Genomic DNA, 27,131 nt, shown 5'->3' with positions numbered 1-27,131 from the left:
AAGAATATATAACATGCTATGTTGACAGTGAAAGAACGGATTTTGTTAGGGTTTCAAATATGTTCTTCAGAACCCAGAAAATATTGGCAAGGGAGAACTGGATACTTGTGATGAGGGAATAAGTACTAATTAATGAATTAATATAAGAATAATTAATCAATATATTCTGATATATATTTTCCAAATATTACCAAAACTCAACCAGAGTTATTAATCAGAAGACATGGTGTGAGCAGTGATTAAACCCAGAGAAAGGAAAGTACAAACCATTGTTGAAGAAAGAAAAGTCGTATGCCATTTACAAGCCACAAGGGAATCTGATTGTGCTTTTACTAATATTTATTGTCCCTATAATGCATTTATTACTTCATGAAATTTATTTGATCAGTGAACACGCATACAATACATTGAACAAATGCAGAGTATAAAGAAATGAATCTTTTAGGAATATACATATAAGACCTTTGGCACACATTAAGAATTCATGTCATTTTTTTTCAGTAAGTGTATACAGAATGCTTACTGAGTCCTGGGGAGTACATAAGGTCTAGGAAGGCTACAGTCAGTTCAGGCAACAGTCCCGCCTACTGATGGTGGTAGTGATAACAGTATTAATATTAGTGAAAATTGCTAACATTTGTTAACAATATACTACATCCTATCCCCCGTATTAAGTACTAAATATGAATTATTTCACCTAATCCCGGGAAGAGCCCTCTGAGGTGCATATATCACTAAACTTAATTTACAGATGAGGAAACAGAGTTTCAGGAGCTTCAGCCACTTGCCCAAATTCACATAGTTACTAACAAAATCCAAGAGCCAACTCAGGAAGTTTACCTGCAATGCCTGTGTTCTTTAACCGTACACCTTTCACGCAAGTATGATATAGCATGATAAGAGGTACGAAGCATCATGTGATCCCATACATGAGAGAGCAACACATGAAAACTGCAAGACGTAGTGATTTCAGAGAACTGTACACGGTAGAGTGGAAAAATGAAGAAGGAAACCAGGGACTGTATTATGAACATTTTGTATCGCATGTTAAAAGTGGGAAGCCATTTGATGTTTCGCACTTTCATCTATATTTTTAAATGATCACCTTTGCTGTGGAGCAAAAACAGTGGAAAGAGGCAAGACTTAAGAGAGTGAGGCTGCACCAAAACAGGCAAGAGATATTAGCAGCATACCTAGAGAGAAGAGATTTATGACATAGAAAAAATTGGAAATTAAATAAGCATGAAAGGTACTGGAGTAGGGTGTGTTAACATGTGGAACTGCACAATCCATTCAATCTCTTATAATGGATGAGTTTAGTTTCATGGCTTGCGGGCTTATAACGTTTCTCAGTCTGGAGCTGAAACAGTGGGCAAATCACAGATAACTAGACAAAGATTTTAGGAAAGTGGTGATTTTCATCTTAACCCATAGTCTGGGATGGTTTTATAAAAATGGGAACATTAGACATACTAAAATATAACTTCACAATAATACTTTAAGGAATTAGATAATTTCTGCATCTTATTTCTTCTAACTACTTTCTTACCAGGGCCAATGTCAATAGTGAATTTCTAACTCATCTATTTCCTACAGCGCTTGTTTTGTTATAGCCGAGTAAGATGGGAACACGAGAAAAGCACAAAGAAGAGGTAAAAACACTTAGAAACTGAGCAGAATCATTTGTATTTTTTCCAACGAGGAGAAATGTATCTTTAGTTCAAAGATTGTTGAAACTAATCTGCCTTCGGCTACCCAGGACAGAAGTTCAGATGATGCCGTGGAGCGCATCAAATCAGGCAGTCAGCAGAACCTTCCATCTGTCAAAAAGAGCTTCTGTGTATAAAAGAGTGATGTGCAAATAGCAGAAGTAGCTGCTGCTGTTCCAGCTTATTTCACCTCCTTTGTTCTCTTGGGATTGAAACAGTCATTATTCCTCTGCAAATTTCAAATGCTGCCCAGGTAGTCAGCTTAGTAAAGTATCATGGAGAACCACAGCTGATTAGAGTCCTAATAACTTGTTTGTGACAGTCCCTTGAACAAGGATAATGGGCTGCCTTTTAATTAAAGAAGAAAAAAAGATGTTTGTAGAAAAGGGGGAAATTATTTCATGTTCTGAAATCTAATTCTGTAAGACTCTATATATGCCTATAACCATAAGAAAGACCTATGACTCATGTGAAGAATATTATAAAATAATAGGTTCCTCGGGATGTCCTTATATATAGACTCTGAGTGATGCACTTCACCTAAGGGAATTTTCTCCCTCTTGTCTCCAAGACTAAAGGCAGCATCATATTTATAAAGTCTCAAGCTAAAAAAAACAAAAACAAAAAAACCCCAAACAAAATCAGACTCCAATTATTATGTAGAATTCTACATTGGGACGAAACTCACTGATTTCAGAATTGTTAAATATTTATTTCTTCTTTTTTTCATGTTTATTTATTTTTGAGAGAGAGAGAGAGAGAGAGAGAGAATGAGTGGGGGAGGGGCAGAGAGAGAGGGAGACACAGAATTAAAGCAGGCTTCAGGCTCCAAGCTGTCAGCACAGAGACTGACCACTGACGTGGGGTTCAAACTAAAAACCTTGAGATCATGACCTGAGCCGAAGCTGGTTGTTTAACTGTCTGAGCCATCCAGGTGCCCCAAATATTTATTTCACTTTATATTATCTCGTACAAAATCCAATTAACCTTCATACTGATGCATAAAATTTAAATGAGTCTCAAGAGTTAGGCAGTTTATATAAATTGTTAAGGGGTCATGTTTAATGTTACCATTTGCAGAATTGGTCAGCAGTGTTGTTTGACATACGGTCCCTTAAACTCAGAAGACCCTGGCGCCTGCCTTTAGATGTGGGTATGTACTTGCCATACATCCTGTTTTTCTAACAAGAAATTATTCTGCTAATTATACTGCATGAGCACACACAGAAAAAGACAACACAGTTATCCAAATGCCTCAATTCTATTATTTTTGCGCAAAATAGTTAAAAGTACTGCTCAAGTAGCTTTTGAAGTCACAATATGTGTCCCTAAATCCAGTGACTCTGGTGGTTTTGTTTGGGGATAGTTTTTCAGTTGTAACTGAGTAGGTAACATTATTCAGGAGTACAATACAAATTTTCAAAGTAATGTTTGGCCTCAATTTTAAAAATATGGAGAAATAAAAACAGACTGTCCCTTGCATTCTCTATTTTAATGTTTTTCATTTCATCGTCTACATCATGGAATTTTATGGTAAATTGTTGGGGCTGCAAATTCAGAGCTCTTCATCACATTAGTATTTCATGTGTTTTATTTGTCTCGGAATCTGAATGACCCCTCTCCACTAGTAATAGGGAAGGTGGGAGTCACCCCCAAGAGAGAGCATCATAATGATCAGATTCCTGACTGTGAGCTAAGAGTCAGCAAATAGATTGCTGTTGGAAAACAAAGCTAAAAGCCATAAACTTCACATTGTTCTGGTTTCTCACATCAGTTTCCCAGTGAGTTACTGCATAGCTTGTGGCCCAAAAGGGGTGATGCCTGTTCTCACGTGTTCAATTTAACAGTCTCTCAGCCCTTGGGAGACTGGCTTCCTTGTTCAGTACAATTTAAATCAGCATTAAATGAAGCATTTGAGCTCAGGAGTTTTTAACAGGTAACTTGGGGTAAAACTGATCATTTTTGTCTGGGATCATGGTAAATGACCAAATATGTAGAAGATCCTCAGGTTTTGAGAATCTTTTATCTAATTTATTATAGAAGTGTCATGAATCATCTTAAGAAGCATTAACATGTTTGTTTTTTTTAAAGGACTAACATAACTTGCTTTAAGATTTGAAGTCTTACAAAGTGAACTAAATATAGTGTAATAGATTATGATTTAATAAATGGTTGAGGGGCGGCTGGTGGCTCAGGTTAAGCATCCAATTCTTGATTTCAGCTCAGGTCATGATCTCACTGGTTCATGAGATAGAGCCCCAACTTCGGCTTCACGGTGAAAGTACAGAGCCTGCTTGGGATTTTCGCTCTCTCTCTCTCTCTCGTAAAAACATTAAAAAAATAAATGGTTAAAATACAGTATGTTGCATTTATTTTTAATAGTTTATTGTCATATGGTTTCCATACAACACCCAGTGCTCATCCCCACAAGTGCCGTCCTCCATGCCCATCACCCGCCTTCCCCTCTCCCCCATACCCATCAGTCCTCAGTTTGTTCTCAACATTCAAGAGTCTCTCATGGTTTGCCTCCCTCCCTCTTCCCCCGTTTCCTCCTTTTTCTCCCCCATGATCCTCCGTTAAGTTCCTCCTAATCCTCCTATATGTGCAAACATATGGTAGCTGTCCTTCTCTGCCTGACTTATTTTACTCAGCATAACACCCTCAAGTTCCTTCCATGTTGCTACACATGGCCAGATATCATTCTTTCTCATTGCCATGTAGTATTCCAGTGTATAGATAAACCACATCTTTTTGATCCATTCATCAATTGATGGACACTTAGGCTCTTTCCATGTTTTGGCTGTTGTTGAGAGTGCTGCTATGAACATTGGGGTACATGTGCCCCTATGCATCAGCACTCCTGTATCTCTTGGGTAAATTCTTAGCAGTGCTACTACTGGGTCAAAGGAGAGTTCTTTTGTTAATTTTTTGAGGAATCTCCACACTGTTTTCCAGGGGGGCTGCACAAGTTTACATTCCCACCAACAGTGTAGGAGGGTGTCCATTTCTCCACATCCTCGCTAGCATCTAGAGTCCTCTGATTTGCTCATTTTAGCCACTCTGACCAGTGTAAGCTGGTATCTCAGTGTGGTTTTTATTTGTATTTCCCTGATGAGGAGGGACGCTGAGCATCGTTTCATGTGTCTGTTGGCCATCTGGATGTCCTCTTTGGAGAAGTGTCTGTTCATATCTTCTGCCCATTTCTTCACTGGATTGTATTTAAACCAATTTAGGAAAATGAGGTTGGTCTCTCCAGAAGACTTGCTTGAGGGGGAGGTTTGGATGCTGATTGTTTTGTACCCCTACCATCTAGAAAATGTACTGGCAAATGGGAGACTGTGTCACATGCTTTTCCTGACCTTTCCCTCTACAGTTTTACATGCAACATAAAATTGATACCTGATGTCCAGAATCAGTTGGGACAAACATATGAAATAAAAATCACAAATAAACATATTAGCAAGTGCCAGATTATCAGGTGAAGTCTACTTCTACCAAACCCCAATTTGTAAAAGAGATATTGGTGGAAGTTTGTCATTTACCTACCTCATGAATTTATCATAATGATAAAACATCATAATTTTATATAATTAATAAAATTCTATTTTTTAAATTAGCCACAGGGTTATTTCTATGACCATCATTTAAAAATAAGTAGAAAGACATTTTGTAAGTAGTTAAAATACAGTGGGGTTTGAGAAATGGGATTTATGAAACCTCACTCATGTTCTTCAAATTTTCCAAGTAATGTGTTGCTCATCAAGACAGACTTACAGTGTGAGCTCAGTAGCAAAGAGGGTGGAAATAGCATTACCACAGGCGTGGCTAAGTGATCACAAATGTCATGTAAGGTGATTCTTACAGCACCTTATGAGGCCACTATGCCAGCTTTGTCATTTCTCAGATGAGAAAATTGAGGCTGAGAGGGTTGAAGTAACCTGGCCAGAGGCCTACAAGACATGCTCAAACCCCAGTACCCCTGGTTATGATGCCCATGTTGTCAACTGCTATTCTACATTCGGAAAGGTTTTGTGATATTTTGAAAGACACTGCAAAAGTGGACAGACGTGTTATGTGGGAGAAGTTTGTGCACTGGCACCAAATGTTGACCAAGCAGAAAGAAGTTCTAGGTAGAGGATGGATAGCTGGGATGCTGGGAAGATGGAGGAGTAGAAAATGGGAGAGCAATTGGTAGAAATCCTTAAGCATCAGGATGAAGAGTTTGCTTTTGCAAATATTGCCTGGAAAGCAACTGAAGATCTTTTGAATACAGTATTGATAGTATATTAAGGATAGAGATAGATATTCAGTAAATTATTTTGATAATTTGCTTAACAGATTGTTATTCTACATCATATAATGCAAATGTTGAATTTTTTTATAACAACTAAGGAAATAAATAAGAGACACCCTTACTCCTAAACTCTGATTCCCAAGCCATGCATACTGGGGGCCCAGACTACTTCTCTAACTTCATCTCTTCTCTGTGTGTGCCCCAGCACACTGAACTCCACACTTGCTCAGAAGCAAAGAGAACATGCATTGACCTCAGGGCCTTTGCACTTACTCTCCTTGAAATGGTCTTCCCAATACCAGCATTTTCCTCTGCTGTTCCACCCTATTTACTTTTTATTCTCTTAAAAAAGTTACTTTTCCAGATAACATATCATTACCTGATATTATGTATTTTCTTCTTATTTTAATACTTTTTTCCTCCCACTGAAGTTTGATCACCAAAAGGGATGGTACTTTTTTCTGTTTGCTGTTGCATCCCCAGCACACTGGAGTGGATTAAGATTTTACGGTCAGAAATTAAGTGTCCTTTTTAAGAAAAAAAGAATAGAAAAATTACAAAACAAAATAGAATTGAAACTTAATATTTATTTGGAATGCAAAAAAATACAAGGTTTAAAATACTAGTAAATACCACAACCATTATAAAATCTGAAAAATAAAAGACTGCTTTTTAAAATTTTATTTCCTAACTCACCTCTATAATTCTTTCCTCCACAGTTTTTGGTAACTGCCTTTTCAAATTATAATAATTTTGTAATATAATCTACAGGGAGAATAGGAAGAGAATTCTGTTTTATTTCTAGAGTGGTTTATCAGTTTTTTAAAAAAAAAAATCTTGATTAGAAAAGCCTTTTAATTTCAACGTTATTGGGGACACCTGGGTGGCTCAGTCAGTTAAGTCTGACTTTGGCTCAGGTCATGATCTCACAATTCATGGGTTTGAGCCCCACGTCGGGCTCTGTGCTGACAGCTAGCTCAGAGCCTGGAGTCTATTTCGGATTCTGTGTCTCCCTCTCTCTCTGACCCTCCCCTGCTCACTCTGTCTCTCTCAGAAATAAAATATAAACATTAAAAAAAATTTTTAAATAAATTCAACATTATTGCTAAATATCTTATGCATCTTTAAATTGTAGTTGAATAAGAGAACCCTTGTAAGGTTCTTTAGCATATGAACAGTAATGTTTGGAAGAATATTCCGCAGACTAGCTTCTGACTCCATATATTTCTAGCCTGGTTTTTCCAACACCGCACAAAGCGCTGGGTGCCCCAGGATATGAACACTGCATTTCAAACTTGGGCCCTGCCCCTCCTTTTCAACATTAGGTGAGTGAGTTGCACAATGGACAGTACAAATACTCTGGGATCCATTTCTACACCAGAAGACTACAGTAACCTAACTGAAACTGAAGTGACTGCAAATCATACACATAGGTTTCCATCAGCCTAGCCTAAGTGCATCCTAATTCTGCTTCCTTTAGCTCAGTTCCAGAAATAATCACAGCCATCTGAACAGTCCAGCACACAATGAAGGGAAGTTGAGACAGACATAATTAAGACAACAGTCATAACTATTTGCAATTAAAACATTTTGCTTCAGACAGTGTGCCTGGGTAGGTTCAGACAGGCTCAGTCAGTTGAGCATCCAACTCTTGATTTCAGCTCAGGTCATGATCTAACGGTTCATGGGATCGAGCCCCGTGCTGGGCTCTGCTGACAGTGTGGAGCCTTCTTCTGATCCTGTCTCTCCCTTCTCTCTCTGCGCCTCCCTGGCCTGTGTGCATCCACACTCTCTCTCGCTCAAAGCAAATAGTAAATGAATGAATGAATGAATGAATGAATAAATAACCTTTCACTTTTGCAAATTTATAAAAGCATGTGACTATGTGCACAATTTGCTAGGGCTCCATACATATAAGGGACCCTGATTCTCAACCTTTTTTTAGCTTGATAGTAAATCCGCTTCTTCCAGCCTTTAATGGTACTTGTGGGTACAAAGTAGACACTCAAAAAATATCTGCTGAGTGAATGAATCAACAAAAGTTACTTCTTTGTGACTCTTCCAACAGCATTGTTAAATCAGAGTGTCTTTCAAATTAAATTGGACCCATTAACTACAGGTTACATCCATCATATTAAAACTCTACTAAATCTCTGATGTGAGGTGGGATCTATTCTTAATACAAAATATGTCAAGAAGATTTATTCGTTACAAGCACAGATATATTGACCCTTTCCGTTTTCTTTCTATGGGGAAATTCACAATTTCTGCATAATTTTATAGCCCTGTCAAGTACATTTTCTCAGGAGTATGCCCTAAGCAGAGCTATTACTTGGAATGTCTTACTACTAAAATTATGGAACAGCTTTCCTCAGTGTATATGTCATATTTGCCTTTTTATCAAGGACAAATTCTACTCTGTGATCTTTTTTAAAAAATTTTTGTGACTCCCAGGGAAAGAGTTGTCTAAATTTTAAAAATGATACTACAACTAGAAAGAGTGAAAACTGATGGCCCATAATTTCCAGGATGCAGTGGAACTATAGATTTAAATTTTAATTTAACCACCTAACATGAAAACAGAGATAGTGCTAGAAAGGAAATTGGCGGGTCAGATAAGAACTCTTGTCCGGAATGGATTTGCTTAGGACTCACAGCCTTTGGTGTGCTCCCTTCATTCTCTTGTCCATTATGGGCAAAGCTGTCTCACTGGTAATAAACAAAGTACCCATAAAACCAAGTGATCTCTTGTAAAACCTGACTGAGAATACATTTATGTGCCATTGCAAAACCATGTGTCACTTTCTGGACCTGCAGTCTTCCCGAGAATGCTAGAATCAGAATGCTTCTTGCAAATGCTGAATTTTTCCACTTGACATTCAGATACTGATAGCTGAGAGAAGAGAAAAAGCCAGGAGACACATATTGGTATATTAACAACAAAGTTGTGGGCTTACTGCTGGGCTTTCTGTCACATGCTTCATTCAGGAAAGTAGAATCCTGTGATGCTGTGATAGAAAAAGCAGGCTTCTGCTGGACAAATCAACTGAGAGTCAAACACAGGCAATACTTCCCACAGTGTCCTGGCTATATTTTTTTAAATGTTTCACTTTTTCAAAATTTCAAATTAATCTGGGGACCTAATTGGAACATACATAGTGATTAGTATGAAAAGGCAGATTTTTCTATTAGGTGATGTGTGTGTGATTGATTCTAAAAAGGTGATATCTTGAGGTACCCTCTCCAAGAGAGCATGTTACTGGCCACATTGATTGATTGAGAGATTATAGTAAAATCTTTTAAAGTCTCTAGCAGATAATTTGCTGCTATAGTGCCATTTACTACAATTTGAAGTAGGGAGAAATAAATCGGTTTAAAAAGATTAAGAAAATGGATAAAAATTATAGGCTGCTTGTTAAAAATCCTTCACAATAAGTAAGTGTTTGTTATAAGTAGACGAAGGCAGGTCATGTTTTATCTAAAGGAATGGACATATTTCAGTTTGACTAGAAAAAGATAAAGATTTCTTTTTTAGCATCATTCAGCTAGTGTAATGAGTGTTATTGATTAAAATGTTAGAATCAGTAAGGACTTAAAATAGGAGGAAGAAAAGGTTACACCCGTCAAATAAGGTGACAATTAAATGCTTTTAAAAAAATTGATTTTTTTAAAAGTGTGAACTATCAACTAAATTTCTTGGCTTTCAGGGCATATACTGTCCTATAGCACGCAAGAGCATGTACATCTACAACTATAGGGGCACCTGAGTGGCTTACTCGGTTAAGCGTCTGAGTTCAGCTCAGGTCATGGTCTTGCTGTCCGTGAGTTCAAGCCTCACATCGGGCTCTGTGCTGACAGCTCAGAGCCTGGACCCTGCTTTGGATTCTGTGTCTCCCTCTCTCTCTGCCCCTCTCCTGCTTGCTCTCTCGTTCTCTCTCTCTCAAAAATAAATAAACATTAATTTTTTTAAAAGAAACTACAACTATGGGGTGCCTAGGTGGCTCAGTCGGTTAAGCGTACGACTTCAGCTCAGGTGATGATCTCACAGTTCGTGGGTTTGAGTCCCGCATCAGGCTCTGTGCTGACAGCTCAGAGCTTGGAGCCTGCTTCAGATTCTGTGTCTCCCTCTTTCTCTGCCCCTTCCTTACTCATGCTCTGTCTCTTTCTGTCTCAAAAATAAATAAACTATAAAAAAAATTTTTTTAAGTACAACTATATATTATTATCAGACTCATACAGTAAATGTTTGTAAGCATACTACCAAAAGGTAATTGTAAAACTTTAGCCCCTCTGAATATGTTATTAATGCTGTGTAAAGAGTTCTGTGTCATGTTAGTGCTTCTCAGGTCATTTAACAGCCAACGAAACTTAACATGTTTCTCCTTTGAATCCAATTATGTATAATAATACATTTACTCATCAGGTGCTTTCTAAAATTTTAGCAGTAATGTTTTAAGCCCATTACTCTTCTTTTTATTAATTCATCAGTATCAAAATCAGGCAGATGTATTGGATTTCTATAGTTGAGTCTCTTCGCCAAAGATGAGTGAGTTAGGTATTCCTCACAGAGGAGCAATTGCATAGTAGACCTTTCATTTGTAAGGAAAAACTGAACAGATCTAGAAAAAATGTACATGTAAAAAAACACCAAACTACAGGGAGGCAAATGCAAAACTGGAAAAAAAGACCATCAATGTATCCATAAATTGAAAAGTAAAGTAGAAGAAAATCTGCTCCTATGAATTTTATGAAAAACAATTCAGAGACCAGCACCTGAAAATGTTAGCAAATATGCATAGGTTCTGAGAGCGGTCAGAGAAAAACGTGGAAAGACATAAAAGAAATGCCTTAAAATAGAAGGCAAAGGACAGAGGACAAGGAGAAAGGCACAGCAATCACTGAATTCAGGGCCTGAATTCTAAATTTTTTTCAGGTTGCTCTGGTCATCACATTCCTGTATAACTAATTACAAGCTCCTTTTGAAAATTTTACAATCTCTTGTGCTTGCTTCGGCAGCACATATACTAAAATTGGAACGAAAATTTTACAATCTCTTAGATTGGGTCCAAGAAACATACTTTTTTAAAAAAAAGTCAACTCTGATCTTAGTGAATATTAATTTCACTGTTTACTTTTCTAAGCATTTGGGCATAAATTAGTACAAATCTATTAACTATAATGTATACATGAATGAAACGTATTAAGAAGTCATTTCTTTTAAGTTACATGAAATATCAGTAAAGAATAATATCTGATAATAGGTTTTATTATGACTGTTTTTTTTTTAACTCCAGGCATATAAACTCATAAACAGAGTTCATTATGAGTTTGTTAAATTTAAATACTTAGGACCCCGGTCATGTAGCTCTCTAATCTATTTTTACTTTTATTTTATTTATTTTCATTTATTTATTCTCAATGTTTATTTTTGAGAGAGAGGGCATGCACGTGAGTGGGGGAGGGACAGAAAGAGAGGGAGATAGAGGATCCCAAGTGGGCTCTGCACTGACAGCAGAGAGTCTGATGCAGGGCTCAACTCCGAACCATGAGATCATGACCTGAGCCGAAGTTAGATGCTCAACCAACAAAGCCACCCAGGTGCCCCTGTAGTCTATTTTTAAATAGGTGTTCTATGTAGAAAAATCAATGGTTCATTGTTCACTTGCTTCCATTTTTATTTTGACATTAGTGTAGGGAAAGAAAAGTAATTTTCCCTCTATCTTTCTGAGTTCTTAGCTGAGACCCCTATAATAAAAGATTAATGAGAGAAAAACAAACAAGTTTATTAACATGTATGTCTTATGTATACATGGAGGATACCCAAGGAAAAATGAGTAATTCTCTGAGGAAGCATATTTTGGGATAACATATTCTGTTGCCCTTCATTAGTAATCCAAAGTGTTTTGAAGTGCTTAATGGGAACTGATGGCATTTGACTTGCTTTTGCCTTTGCACACAGGTGCACCCTGAGTGTGACACTGGAGCAGGCCATCATTCTGGCCAGAAGCCACGGACTGCCTCCTCGCTATATCATGCAGGCGACAGATGTGATGCGGAAGCAGGTAAGTCACACACAGTTTAGGGATTGTTTTACAAGACCTGGATTTGAAGATTCCTTTTAATCAGGATTTATCAGGTTTAATGAGGATTAATCAGCATTTATCAGGTGTCCGATTGGTGCCTATATGTGCGGGACACATTTTCAGGCTCAGAGGGTAAATGTGAACAAGAAACACTCCCAGGGTGAAGGCAGTACTGTCTAGACATCTATATGAGGGTCCTCCAAGAAACTAAGCCAACCTGGAAAAAAGGATGTCTAAGAGATAACCCAAAGGAGGAAAGGGGTTGGCCAGGCATAATGGGCAGGAGTGGATTTGAGGTTTATGTAAAGGGCATGGTCAAAGGATACATGGCATTTTCTGGGCCTCGCAGGTGATTTACTAAGGCTCTGGAATAGAATTGAGGGTGGGGCCAAGGAAGAAGAGGAAAGAATTGAGGGCCCTGCTTGCTCCTGGAGCTCTCAAAGTGAAGTCCAAGCCATGCTAAGAAATTTATTCTGAAGATAAAGCACATACCTCAAATTTTCCTTCAGAGGATGAATAGCAACTTTCATGATGTCGTTATGTCACTGAAGTATTTATAGGTGGGAATAAAGAGAATGAACTTTTGATATAATACCCCGTGGTATTTTAATGTGATAGTTTGGTTTCTAACTTAAGATTCTTTAAAGAGATAACAAAAATGCATTAACCTCCAGTTTATTGTTAGGAAAATGTACCTTGTCTAAGAGAAAAGACACAACGTAGTAGAAAGACAGAAGAGTTGGAAAATATCAATTTTATATTTTATTCTGCCACAGTTTCTCGGGATAACCACAGAAAATTGATTTAACAAATCTTTCTACTTGCTGACTTGGTTTGAACTGCCCAATGATAGTGAGTGACTTAGTTTTTAAGATATGCTTTGTAGTTAAATCTGATTTATTTACTAAAGACTTAGTGTATAACTCTTTTTTTAATGTTTTTTATTTATTTTTGGGAGAGAGAGAGAGACAGCATGAACAGGGGAGGGTCAGAGAGAGAGGGAGACACAGAATCCGAAGACAGGCTCCAGGCTCTGAACTAGCTGTCAGCACAGAGCCCAACGTGGGGCTCGAACCCACAAACCATGAGATCATGACCTGAGCCGAAGTCGACGGTTCAACTGACTGAGCCACCCAGGAGCCCCGACTTAGTGTATAACTCTTAATGCAAACATACAAATCCCTATGGGCTTGCTCCAAAGATATAGTACAGTGATACTAGCACTAGTATAGGGTATGTAATTCAGGAATAAAGTGGATAATACATTGGAGCTTCAAGTTGGGAACTCTGGAGCAGGAGACTGGAAACCCAGATCTGACAAGGTTTAAGAGGGATTTGCTAAGTAAAGGTTAGATCCACAAGAAGCACAGGACACACTGTGGTTCAGCTACAAAAGGGCAAATACAGATGCAAATGCCAGCAGATTTTGGAAGGATTTTTTGGATATAATACAAATTTGTTTTTAAAGAGTAGATCAAAGTCAACTTGTGTTTATTCATATCAGGGTTGGGTTTGGGATGCCAAAAATACAGAAAGACACTAAGCATTCTGTTTCACTCTGTTGCTGTTAGAATAAGTTTGAATTAAGACTTGGAAGGGCCAACTCAAAACTATGGTTTTTGGCAAGACTAAGAGACTGGTATTAACCTGTTTTAGAATAATCTAGTACAGGAGTAATGATGAATTCTCTAGATATACATTCTTACTATATGGACTTCAGTAATCAATTTAAGTTCTTACACATGAAAATGGAGATTGATAAACTAGAAGGGGGGGACTATTTTATGTAAGCCTTGAAGAGTTGTTTAACCAGTGTAAACCTTTTTGAAATACTATATACATGTTATATTTACATATATTATTATATATTTATTAATAACTTAAGGCAACTTAGAAGTTATGAAGTTTCTTATAAAATCTCAGTTGATTTCTAAACTACACTATTTTTCAGTATTCATCACTTCTTCCTTCTACTTTTTTTTTTTTTAAGAACTGCATTAAGAGTAGGTAGCTACCCACCTTTGTTACTGTTTCTCTGATGCAAATATGACATGTCCAGGTGGATCTGAAACAAAGAACTAATTTCTGACTTCTGTATGACAGATCAGAGAGCCTGGGGACCTCTCTTTGGAGAAAGTGCGCTAACCTGGTGTACAGAGAGATTTTTGCAACATTCCTTCTGCTACCATCCTGTCTCCAGTGTCCAGCTGTTACAGGCAGTGGAATTAGTGGCTGGGATCCAGTCTACACACCAGCTCTTACCTACCTGTGATCTAAGTAGTTAGAACACAAATGGGGATCAAAGATCTGACTTTTCTATTCCTTTTGCCCTTCAACCATTTAGACTCAACTCTCTCTCCAGGGACTGAATGGTTGAGATATTTGCCAGGTTAATGAATAATGTTTTCTAAGATCTTTAGTTTCTTTTTCAGGGAGAAGCTCTTCAGCATGATTTATTTTATGGTTTTCATGTACAGATTTGTATATGTATTTTTCATAGACTTGTTTAATTCTCTGGTTAGTTAGAAGGAAAGCGGAGAGGTAGAAGGAAGGGCACTATGCCCCTTCTAATTTTTTGATAATGACTATAATAATCCTAGGCAGCGCTTTTACATAACCAACTGATCTGATTAATACAAGGTTTGAGGGAGAAGCTTTCATTTATATTAGAAACAAAGTTTTTTAGCCTACAAATTATACATTCAAAGTATTATTTGGAATTAAAAAAATTTTTTTAAATAAAACTGGAATTTCAAAGAGTTTTGTCTCATTACCTACAATATCAGGACATTATACTGGGCACCAGTAACAAAGACTGAGGAAGATATGATTCTTTCCTCATCTCATGGTGGCCATACGTAGGCAAATCATCATGATACAAGTACCAATAGACAAGTGGTACACAACCTCAGGGGTTTTGGACATAAGGCAAAGAAGAAATGAGTAGCCCATGCGCCTTTCAATGGCTGGGACACTGAGTATATTTTGTTTTGGTGGCACAGGTTTCCACAATAGTACCTGGCAGACAATAAATGCTAAATGGTGTGTGTTCAAAAGTTCTAAGTGGGACAACCGGGAAAAGGCTTCATGCAGAAAATTATAACATGATAGTGATTTAAAGGCATAGATTCTTGAGCCCAACAACCTCACTTTGAATCCCAGCTCCAGTGTTTACTGTCTGTTTCATTTGGGACAAGGTTCTAAGTCTCTCTGATACTTAAGTTTCCTTTTTATTAAAATAAAGATTTTAATAGTAGTTGCCGCATAGTTTGTGAGGATATACTCAGTGTGCTTAAAACAATACCTGATATAGTGAATGACCAATTAATTACTAGCCAAGATGGTATTTTATTTGAGCCTGGGAAGGTAAATGGGAATGGAGAGGTAGGGAAGAGGAGAAAGGAGGTATTTGGGTAGAGGAAACAATGTAGACAAGGGTATAAAACTGCAGGTATCTGGCATGTTGAGTATGTAAAGAATTATATAGTTGAGTTCACTGTGGAATACACCAACAGTGGTGTTTAGCATGATGAACATCAATAGTATTTGCAGCGTTTAAAGAAAGCAAAAGCCTTTCTAAAGATTAGTCAATGGAATATTATGAGACTAAAGACAAAAGGAATTATATACAAATACTATACCCTAGCCTAGTAAATCTATTTCTCACAGGGAAGTGATTTAGAAATTCCAAGACTAGTTTATGTATATACTAGGTTTGCAGAAGTAAGTAAATATATTGTAAATAATGAGCATAAAGTTTCTTACTGTCAGAAGAGGAAGTTATGAATAGAGAAAGGGAGAAAGCTATTATCCAGAACAAACACTGTGGTGTGGGATTGAAATCAAAGGTAGCAATTGGAACTGATGGATACACACACATGCACACACGCGCGTGTGCACTTGCACACACACACACACAGATAGAAATAAATACAGATGTCTGAGTATGTTTGCAGTTAGTCAAATAGCTCTATCTACTCAGAAGACCTAGAAGCAGTTACATGCCAGTAGTAGCAATGAGCATACCCAGTGTCCAGATGTTGGGTTCCAAATATAATTCTCCATTAAAAAGAGCCACGGTGCTTGGAGAAGTGGTTAATTTCCAGCTGAAACAAGGAAGATGACCCTGGGACACCTTTAGGTACCAAAAATAAGCAAGTCCTCAAAATGATTGTGGTTCTTCCAGCAGGACATGAAAAGCAACCTGAAGGAACTCCTAATGGCCATCTGGAACAAATTGAACCAAAAAAATATTAATAAGAAAAATATTGGAAAATAATTCATAATAAGATAAATACTTGTAAATTCATTACTGATTTAAGTAAATAGTTGAATAAATAAATAATGGATAAGGGATGACATTTATATAAGTGTTCCTTTGTAAATACTACATTATCATTGTTTCAGGCAGAATACACCAATAGAGACTAAAATCTGTAAGCACAAGTTTGTATAGTCTTATAGTACTATTCATATAAGTAGTTGCCACATAGTTTGTGAGGATATACTCGGTGCACATAGTTTGTGAGGATATACTCAGTGCACTTAAAACAATACCTGATATAGTGAATGACCAACTGATTACTAGCCAAGATGGTATTTATTTGAGCCTGGGAAGGTAAATGGGAGTGGAGAGGTAATTATTAACTACAAAAAGAAAAGTAGTAACTTTACAGTGGAAAAATCTGGCAGACACCACTTGAAATGAGTAATAAAAGTTACTGTCACTGATAAGGCATAGAGAAGTCATGCAATATGGTGATGGTGATATGGTGATGGTCAACATAAGTGGTCTCATGCACTGAGGAGGCACAAAATCACTTCTTGTCCAAAATGCATGTCCTCTATTTAATCATGAGGAAAGATATCATTTGGACAAACCCAAATTGAGAAACATTCTCCAAAATAATAACCAGTACTCATCAAAAGTATTAAGGTCATAAAAGACAAAGAAAAGACAAAGAAAATCCAAGGAACTGCCACAAATCAGAAGACCAAGAAGACAAGAAAACAAAATGTATGGGATCCTGGGTTGGATCCTGGAATAGAATAGGGACATGAGGGGGAAATGGTGAAATCTGAATAAGACTTGAAGCATTATCTTAACATTAATTTCCTGGTTTCGATCATTATACTCCGATCTAGTGAAGGGTGCGTGTTAGAGGGAGTTTACATAGCTGAGTTAAGTATGTGAAATTTCTCTTCTGGTTGTACAACTTTTCTCTAAGTCCAAAACTACTCCAAAATTAGGAGTTATTTTTTAACTGCTTAATTATAATTCCTAAATTCCTTCCCATCTGTCTTTTTGCCATTCCCACCCCTTTTCCCTATTTGTTTTCCTTTATTTGGTCCATCTTAAGGGAATATACTCTTTTCTTTTCCTTTCTTCCTTTTCTCCTTTTCTTTCTTCCCTTACCTTCCCATAGCTCACAATTTGGTAGCAGAAAAGAGTTTCAGAGATTTTGTATTCATTTTATTTTTTAAGCTTATTTATTTATTTTGAGAGAGAGAGCACAAACAGGGGAGGGACAGAAACAGCGAGAGAATCCCAAGTAGGCTCTGCACCATCAACACAGAGCCCAACATGAGGCTCGAACTCCCAAACCATGAGATCATGACCTGAGCAGAAACCAAAAGTTGGACACTTAACCCACTGAGCCACCAGGGCACCCCCATAGGTTTTTTTAAAAAACCATTCTACTTCATCTCTTCTCAGCCCCAAACCCTGGTGTTTGGTTCTATGTAGTAACTAATTCCCACTAGGAACTGAACATTCATTCATGAACTTGACAGGTTGTGAGGGACTTTTTCATTGCTAAAGTACATTGTCTTTGTACTATAAATTTTTGAGCAGAATTCTTACATTTCAGAGATCTACATGCACATGCCTTATCCATAATTGCTTTAGAACTATTTAAGAAAATCTTTTCTTGGTAAATACTATGACACTTAAAATAGTAGCTGATTATTCAGTTAAGGACAAAACAGGTACATGAGAGCAATAGAACTATGATTTCTGTTCCATGAAATGGAGGACACAGCACGTATTTGTAGCCTGCTCATTTCTTATTTTCAACACCTAAGGTATTGCTTGCTTCTAGGAATAAAGACATAGATGAGATAGTGAACAGGAAGCAGTGATTTAAATTTATTTTGAATGATTTAGATGGGTATTGAAGTAAATATCAATCCTTTGGAACAATGTATCTGCATATTTTGATTCTTAGAAGCATTAGTTGTGAAAATGCTCAGATGATGATTTTTCTCTTCTGCTTCACCTCATCTCTCGATGTTATATACATTGTTGGAATAAATATTCTACACTCAAATGTTAATGGTATGTTAAATAATTACTAATACAATGTAGAGCTAAAAATGATGTTCCTACTTCTTTCAGGGAGCAAGAGTTCAGAACACAGCAAAGAATTTGGGAATCAGAGACAGAACCCCACAGTCTGCTCCAAGGTAAGTGATTCCCCAGGTCTGCTCTTTCCCAAAGGGCTTGCCACCATTTCCCAGGCAGTGTCACTCACATCTAATGCACCTGCCACAGCACACGCCTAGTGCAGTACTGAATGTAATCATGGAAACTGACTTTATAAACACTCTCTGGCTAAATGTGAGCAAGCATAACTGGTCTCTGAATTCAGTGGAATTTTAAGGGAAGCAAACTTAGAGGTAACAGGTAGAAGTTTTGACATTATTCTGTTTTCCAAGTTGCACTGTGATTTCAAAGACAAAAGTCCACACAAGTACTACTAAAATTTGTAACCCAAGTGTACTGAACTCCCAAAATGCCATTTCCATTTATATTTCTCTGCCTGTACATGCTGTTCCTTCTGGCGTGATTGCTTTTCCCATCTGTGTCTGTATGAAAAACTCCTACTTACCCACAAAACCCTTTGTGTCCTTTTCTGAATGTCCCTTTCTCTTTGAAGACTTGGATGAGGTTTCTTCCTCTTAGTGCTCCCTTAGCATCTTGTATATTGGTTTATAGCTCTTACCATATTGTGTTATAATATATTGCTGAGTGTCTCCTCGCCCAACCTGAATATGCATTCTTTGGGGGCAGAGAATATGTTTTATGGATTTTATTCCTTGCTCACCGTAGTGCTATACAGGAGACATTAAATATCTCAACTGATTTCAAGAATGTGCAAATGAATAAATGAATGAATGAGCTTTTTGTTTGTGATCATACCAAATATTCACAGTTCACATATCATAACAAGAAAGGACTCTAGGGGCACCCAGGTGGCTCAGTTGGTTGAGCATCTGACTTCAGCTCAGATCATGATCTCACAGTTCATAGGATCAAGCGCCACATCAGGCTTACTGCTCTCAGTGCAGAGCCCACTTCTGATCCTCTCTCCTTCTCCCTCTCTGCCCCTTTCCTGCTCATGATTTCTCTCTGTCAAAAATTTAAACTTTAAAAAATTTTTAATGTTTATTTTTGAGAGAGAGACAGAGACATAGACAGAGTGTGAACAGGGGAAGGTCAGAGAGAGAGGGAGACAAAGAATCCAAAGACAGGCTTCAGGCTCTGAGTCAGCTGTCAGCACAGAGCCTGATGCGGGGCTCGAACCCACGAGCTGTGAGATCATGACCTGAGCTGGAGTCAGATGCTCAACCGACTGAGCTACCCAGGTACCCCTAATTTTTTTTAATTTAAAAAAAGAAATGACTCTAATTCACCTTTAGAATAAATGAACATGGAGACAGCCATCAAAGAAATGTTAATTTCATTTTCCTGGTGACAATAAGGTAGGCAGCCATCTATCTTGAAGTGGGGCAAAATTAAATAATTTCTTTTACATTTGATTGTTTTTATACATTGGCATTTTAACAAAATGGAACCTCCTCCAGGCACTGTCACAGATAAGACACTCTTTTTAATTTTTTTTTATTTACAAAGTAGTTACCAGAGTGAGAATGATGACAGCAGCTTTTATGAAGTTCTGTTTCATTCTAAAAAAACTATGTGGGCATTGGAAGTACTTTCAAAAGGGAAAACGTATTTCCCCCTGAAAATGGATGGAGCACTCATGTTCTAATTGTGTTTACTTCTAACTTATTTAATCCTCAAGTCTTGTTAATGTTATCTTTCATAGTTGATTAAGTTAGAAAGACTTTCTGTTGCTAAAGAATCATTTCATATAGGCATTCTCTCTCTGGCACCTTGAGCTGACATGGTATATTGTGATAACAGACCCAGTGAAGTGTTAACATTCCAATAAGAAAACAAGATAATGGCTTAGCAAGGTCTTCATAGCTAGAGCTTATAAATACTAATAAATAGTAGGGTTAAGATAAGACTTTAGCATCCTGATCAATAAACCAATACACAAGCTGAATACAAGAAAAGAACCTGATGAACTCACTTTTTTCTTTATTGGGTTGTGTCTTAAAACTCTTGACCTGAAACACAATAAAATGTGCTTGCTGCAAAGTTGACATTTTTATAAGAGAATAATAATCCCCAAAGAGAAATCTAAAATAATTTTTAATTTAATCCTATTTATTCTTTCACTCCTTCTACAAATATTTATTGAGGACTTAAGAAATGCAAAGCACCCTGCTATGGTCCATGGAGAGTGGAAGCATGAGATGGAAATAGATCAAAGCCCTCAAGGAGCTTTCAGTTAAAGAGATGAGATGAGAAAACATAACTGGGAAGAAAGGTAGAATGTGAAAAGCACTGTGTGAGGGGTGAGGACAGAGCACTGAGGGGCCCAGGGGGTCTGGGATCCCACCCAGCTGGGAACCAGGGTTCCTTGCCCCAAAGACAGCAAATTGAAGAACAATTTGCTAGAAGAAGAATCTTCTAGGATGACACCAAATCTTTGGCTTGAATGACAAGGGGCAAATGGTTCTACTCACTGAGCGTGTGTAGGGAAATGAGGGTGAGCTCATCCCAGTAACATAGGGACTAAGGATCAATGGGACACCCACGTGGAGATGCCTTTGTGGGCAATACAGTGTTCTTCCTCCTAACTTGCATCCATTGGATCTTCAGACTAATAAACTTATCTTTATTATGAACCAAATTTTCCCTTTCAGTTACAAAGGTACACAAGTCTTATTTTCTATTAGATCACAAAACCTGGAAACTATTATGCAATGATAGCTTGATTTTTTTTTTTATATTTGTCTAATTGTGAAGCAGCAAATGGTAGTGGTTACACATGAAAAACATGGTTTTGAGTCCCAGCTCCTGCTTGTGACCTTATTTAGTCAGGTTATTTATTTTCTCTGAGATAATTTTCTCATCTGTAAGATAAGGAGATTCTCTCATCTGTAAGATAAGGAGAATTACCTTGGGACAGATTGTTATTGACACTGTAGTCTTGAAAATGTCTCTTTTGCCATGTAGAAGGATGAAGGGCATGATCTGTAGATTGAAGTTTGAAAGTTTTACTCTTGGCAGATTTGGATTTAGGCTGGAAATACCAGCTCCAAGATGGTGGCCCAAGTGCAAACAGGAAAACAAGAAAGTGGAGCAAGGAGCAAACCTATTCATGCAGTGGCTCTGGTGTGCATGGGTGGAATGAGACTATGACAAGGACCCCAAAGTGTTGGGCAAACCAAGGCCCCCCATTACCTAACAATTTAGCTGCCAAAATACCAATGCCTTGGTGCAGAGTAAAAGTCCAACTCTTAACTATTACATTTTACTTCCCAACTCTATCTGTCTGTTCTAAATTCCCAAAGCCCCAGGATTTCCATTACAAATGTGTCTGAACTCAAATAACCCTGAGTCACTTCCAAGAAGCTTCACAGAAGCTGGATCTGCGCAGTTCTGCAGTATCCAGAGCTATTATTTCATTAGGTGATCACACAGAGTAGCCTTTTGCCAATTTGCAAGGCAGACATTTCAAAGACTTGCCTACACAGTGGCATTAGTTCCATTATGTGGAAACGTGCAGTGCAAGGTAATGGAATGTGATGGCTCAGCCCAGATCTTACAGGGTAGGACATTCACCACCCGGCTTACTGTTTATGTTCTACCTGAGTAAGGCCACTGCCTTTTCATTCATTAGACAGTGCTGTCAGGAAAATGAAAGGATCAAAATTAAAGAGGAAAGGAACTTTCTGATCATTCCATTATTCCAGTGCTGGGAATGCATTTTGAAGCAACACTATATTTTTTAACTGCAAAGGCAGCTTTGAACTGTATCAGCTCAACTTAATGTATTATTTTCTCTGGGAAGGATGAAATAAGCTTTTCTGATGTGAGATGTCCTTATTTCAGTATTCATTTTCTTCCATGGAGATGACATGTAGAGCATTAAGCACCTTTCAGACTTGAATTATCTCCAAAGGCAGTAACTTTTTCTGTGTGTTTCCAGATGGGGAAAGTTTATGTTGTTAACTAGGTTTCTAACTCAATATTCAATCTTTTTCATTCTTTCCCCCTTTGATATAGAATTAGCATGGGATTAAATGTTGAAGGAAAAGGAAACATAATTTGCTAAATTTTTCAACAACTCATGTAAACTGTGTTCAATTTAATCTGTAAAAGAAGTGAATCACCACAGCTACCCCTATCCCTGAGTTTGGAGTACTTTTGAAAAGGAGCAAAGTTGAAAATACTTAGTATTTTTATTTTATTAAAAAATTTTTTTAATGTTTATCTTTGAGAGTGTGAGAGAGAGACAGAGTGCAAGCCAGGGGAGGGGGAGAGAGAAAGGGAGACACAGAATCTGAAGCAGGCTCCAGGCTCTGAGCTGTCAGCACAGAGCCAATATAGGGCTCTAACTTACAAACCGTGACATTATGACCTGAGCTGAAGTCAGACGCTTAACCAACTGAGCCACCCAGGTGCCCCCATACTTGAAATTTTTAGATCATGGATGGGGCTCTCAAGTCGGGCCAGCATGGCTGTGGAACTATTAGGAGTGTATATAGTCCCACACATAGCCACCTCAGTCAGCTGATCTTCTCTCAGACTGTGCCTTCCATAATGGGTGTGCTCTGTCTGGTCGCTGTGGCTGTCTTGCAACTATTTTATTTAAATGTTTGTTTGTTTGTTTATTTATAGGGATAGAGAGTGAGCAGGAGATAGGCAGAGAGAGAGAGGGAGAGAGAGAATTCCAAGCAGGCTTTGCACTGTGAGTGCAGAGCCCGGCATGGGGCTTGAACCCACCAACCGTGAGATCATGACCTGAGCCGAAACCAAGAGTCAGAGGCTTAACCAACTGAGCCACCCAGGCACCCCTGTCTTGAAGATATTATGTTCCCCTTAATTTGGTTCTGGAGTTAGGATATTCAGGAGAATGTGGAGCTCTAGAGTGTGTACAATCCTAGTTCAGTCCCCTAAGCTTTGCCTCAAGACATCTAGACCTAGGATGTCAAGAGGGAGCATTTCCAGGCATCTCTACCAGTTCAAGTAGATTCCTTGACCAACTTGAATCTCCACTTGATTCTGCTGATAGGTGAACAGAACAATGGGAAGAGCTGGGCAGATTTTCCTTAGGAAACACCGGGTAATTGTGCCTTTGAGATTCAGGCCTCAGTATATCAGCCTATTCATAACTGACTGCACCCAAGAGAGGATACAAAATGAAGCAAATTTTGAAAACTAGTCAGGAAATCAGTAGACCCCTATGAGAAGGTGCTATTTTGCAACAAATTAATCATGATAGACAATATGGTAATTATCATAATAATATCTTCTCCTAGAACTCAGAGAATCAATTTTGCTGCCAGCAAGGTTAACAGTCAGGGCCGGCAGCACTGGAGCAGAAGCAGCAGGTGTGGGAAAGGCGACATTGCTTAATCAGTAGTTATCTTGACCTGCAAAGAGACATTGGTGTTTCCAGAATACTGAAGTGAAGTTTTGGAGTTTGCTAATTCATATGTGGTTTTTAGTAAAATAGGCAATATGATCATGGCTCCTGAACCAAGAAATTATTGTCAACATATTTTCTATACCAGTAGAAACATCTCAGGTAATGGCAATACTCCAGGCCCCTGTCACATTCTTCCATGCCTTTTCTAGGCTGTACAAGCTGTGCGAGCCGCCTCCCCCCATTGGAGAAGAATGAAGAGAATCCCCAAGGAACCCGGCAAGCAGAACCTTCTGAACACTAGACAAAGGACATACTGGCTAAACATTCTTCATTCAAGACAAATAAATGAATTTTTTCCTCTAACTCCTTCCCCATGGAGTAAATAACTAATTGTTCTTCTGGTACCTGGATATTTGTGCTGGAAATGGATAAGAGATCATTCAGACCATCCATAGCTTCACAAACTAATCTCTCTATGTATTGACACTAACTATTCATTTTTAGGGTAAATTTTATTCCTGGAATTTATGGGGGAAAAAACAGAGATAAATAATGAACCATTGTGTCTCCTCTCCCATTTATTAAAATTATTTTATCATGTTTGTTTTCATCTTCTCTGAATGGGATCATGTGATATGGATATTTCCACTTGAAAAAGTCTTTCACTGAAGAAAGATGGACACACCTTCCAAATCATCATACAGAAATGTTACAGACAACATAGACTGGGTGTTATTGTAGGTATTCAGTCCCCTACCTGCATCAGAGAAAGTATGATTTGGAATGGTTAAGAATATGCTTGACTCTGTCTCCTGAGGGTTTATTTCTCAGTGACAGAGAACAGAGCTGATTGAGGCTTCTACCAAGACTTTCTTCCTGCTGCTTGTAGGTATCCTTTGTGCCCATGGACAGTTCCAGCAAGCCAATGCTGGTCTCTGAAATGACATGGCTTCCTAGGGCCATGTGTAGTGGCACTGAGCCTCCACCTGTGGCCAGGGTATGGGAGGGGTGGAGATCAGGGAGGTATAGGACAGGAGAGTGGAGTAAGGAAGGAAATTTAAGCCCATCTAAAAAGTCAACCTTTAACTTAGAAAGATACCTAAATTCTTACTTTTATTAAGACTTTCATATGAGATGTGAGACTGAAGAGAATACACCGTGCTGAGTTATTTTTCTATCAAGGAACGTGTACAACAATTAAAATAAAGCTTTATTTGTTGAACTGTACGAGGACTATTAGAGACCTTGATAATGTATGGAAGCACAAGGTGTATTCTATTTTCATTCTAAAATATACATAATTTTTATCATTTGTATGTTGATAAATTTATACTGTTTTTAGTATAATGAATACAGTAATGTTGATTTTGAATCTATAATTTTCAAAACAATTAAAATGCCCTTCCTGTGATTGTGATAATTATATGGATTTGGATTAATTTAGTTTGTGAAATGCTTTTCATAACTAAGGTATATACAGACAATTATTACATTTTAATTTATGAAATTTGATACTGATTTTCAAATGATCATTAAAAATCTTCACTGCCATCAGTTGTGTATTGAATAACAAAATACTGTGTTATATATATACTGGGTGTTCATACAGTGGTAAAGCTGATAAAAATTGTTCTTTGGCTCAGAAGCACTTAGGATTTTTGCAATAAGTCCACATATATAATGAGAAATCAACAAACTCAAAGTTTTCAAAGGAAAAGTAGAATTTAATGAAGATAATACCTTAACACAAATACCTATAGTAAGTATATATTAACTTTCAGAGATTTAACATTCTTGATATTATTATCAACTGATCCTGAAGGTCCATGACTTAGTCATTTGTGATTTTCCTGTACTTGATTGATTACATTCAGTGCAGCTAATGAGTGAGCAAAGGTGATCAACTATCAAGTATTTTTCATAATACTTGAAAATAAGTACTGTTTTCTAGTCACCATCCTAGAAGCCTTATTTCTCGTTAGAAGGATGAAGGGATCACTTCAACACTTCAGTCATACTTTGCTGTGTTTCATGGATGAAATTATCTGCTATTGTAGTATGTATTGGTACTGATTAAGTGCTCTAAAGTTAGTAATGATTTATATTCTCATCAGTCACTGTCTTTTTTAATTATAATAAAAATTGTAGCTAACATTTAAGTAATTACTCTGTTACAAAGAATACCTCCAAGTGCTTTATCCCTATTTGTTGTTATTGTTTCATGAATCCTCACAAGGATTTGGGATGGTATCTTTTCATCAACCCCATTTCATGGTTGAAGAACTGAAGCAAATAAGGGCCCAGTGCCTCACCCAAAGCCACATGACTGACAAGAGGTAGAAGCAGGATTTAAACCCAGGAAGTCTGCCTTAATATATTAGGCTGCTTCTCCTTATGAACAGAAGAACTGTTGTAATAATACCAATTATTTGTTAGTAAAGTTGTGTTGCCATTAAAGTATACATTTTATATTGAGTAAAAATGAATGGAAACATGTAAAATGTCTTTAATATGTGAAAATCATAGGATTTCCTAGACATTTTACCATTCTGGATACACATTTTGAGGCAATGCAATGCTGTTGCAATCTGAAAAAGTAGATACCTCCATAATTGGAGGTAATAATTTTAGGTATGTTTTGAAATTCTGGAAAAGTATACCATATAAAATTTGACTATGATTCCAAAACAGTGGTAACAGTAAAAAAAAAAAAAAATATCGAATGAATAAAGATGATTTTCAATACCATAATGTACCTCCATGTGACATTGGATATTTAACTGGCCTTGAGTTTTTAGAATGAGTTTACCTAAATGCTCACATACTCCTCTACAACTCCTTGAAACGTTGCAAAGCACTACCAACAGTTCTCCCAAGTTCTGAGTTTGGACATTTGCTTCTCTTCACCTGAAAGGGAAGGTCATGCATAGAAATTTAGGTTCCTAACATGGGAGCTAAGTCAAAAATAATTGCTAACTAGTAATCCATAGCCAATACATCTTAAATATTCCATTATATCTTATAAAGTTATCTAATATTAAATGTTACAAACCTTAATATAATGTTAACAAAATGAGCAATTTGAAGAGACTGGAATTTTCCATCTACTTCTGTTACCATTTAACAAGAAGGAAAGAAACGAAGAATTTCTGTACTAGTTTTACTTCTGTTGGATATATAAAGTTGAATTTAGAAGGTAAGCTTTATTTTATGAACTAATATCCTAATCTTAGAAGTCTTACACTATGCTCTG

The 27,131-nt window shown here is 37.4% G+C and overlaps 1 protein-coding gene across 1 annotated transcript in view; it reads left to right on the top strand.

Annotated features, from left to right (window-relative positions):
* The window catches only part of PREX2 (phosphatidylinositol-3,4,5-trisphosphate dependent Rac exchange factor 2), a 288,146-nt gene extending 262,872 nt beyond the window's left edge, over positions 1 to 25,274 (top strand). Inside the window, exons 38-40 of the mRNA XM_077752494.1 lie at positions 11,963 to 12,065; positions 18,484 to 18,551; positions 24,088 to 25,274. Of these exons, the coding sequence (XP_077608620.1) occupies positions 11,963 to 12,065; positions 18,484 to 18,551; positions 24,088 to 24,133 (217 nt within the window). The 3' untranslated portion in view covers positions 24,134 to 25,274. The remainder of the gene's footprint in view (positions 1 to 11,962; positions 12,066 to 18,483; positions 18,552 to 24,087) is intronic.
* Positions 25,275 to 27,131: the final 1,857 nt, after the last annotated feature.

The sequence above is a fragment of the Crocuta crocuta genome, unplaced genomic scaffold, assembly GCF_008692635.1.
Source record: "Crocuta crocuta isolate KB4526 unplaced genomic scaffold, BGI_CrCroc_1.0 scaffold141, whole genome shotgun sequence".
NCBI classification, from domain to species: Eukaryota; Metazoa; Chordata; class Mammalia; order Carnivora; family Hyaenidae; genus Crocuta; species Crocuta crocuta.
Note: the sequence above shows the minus strand (reverse complement) of the source record. Positions and strands in the feature narration are given on the sequence as shown.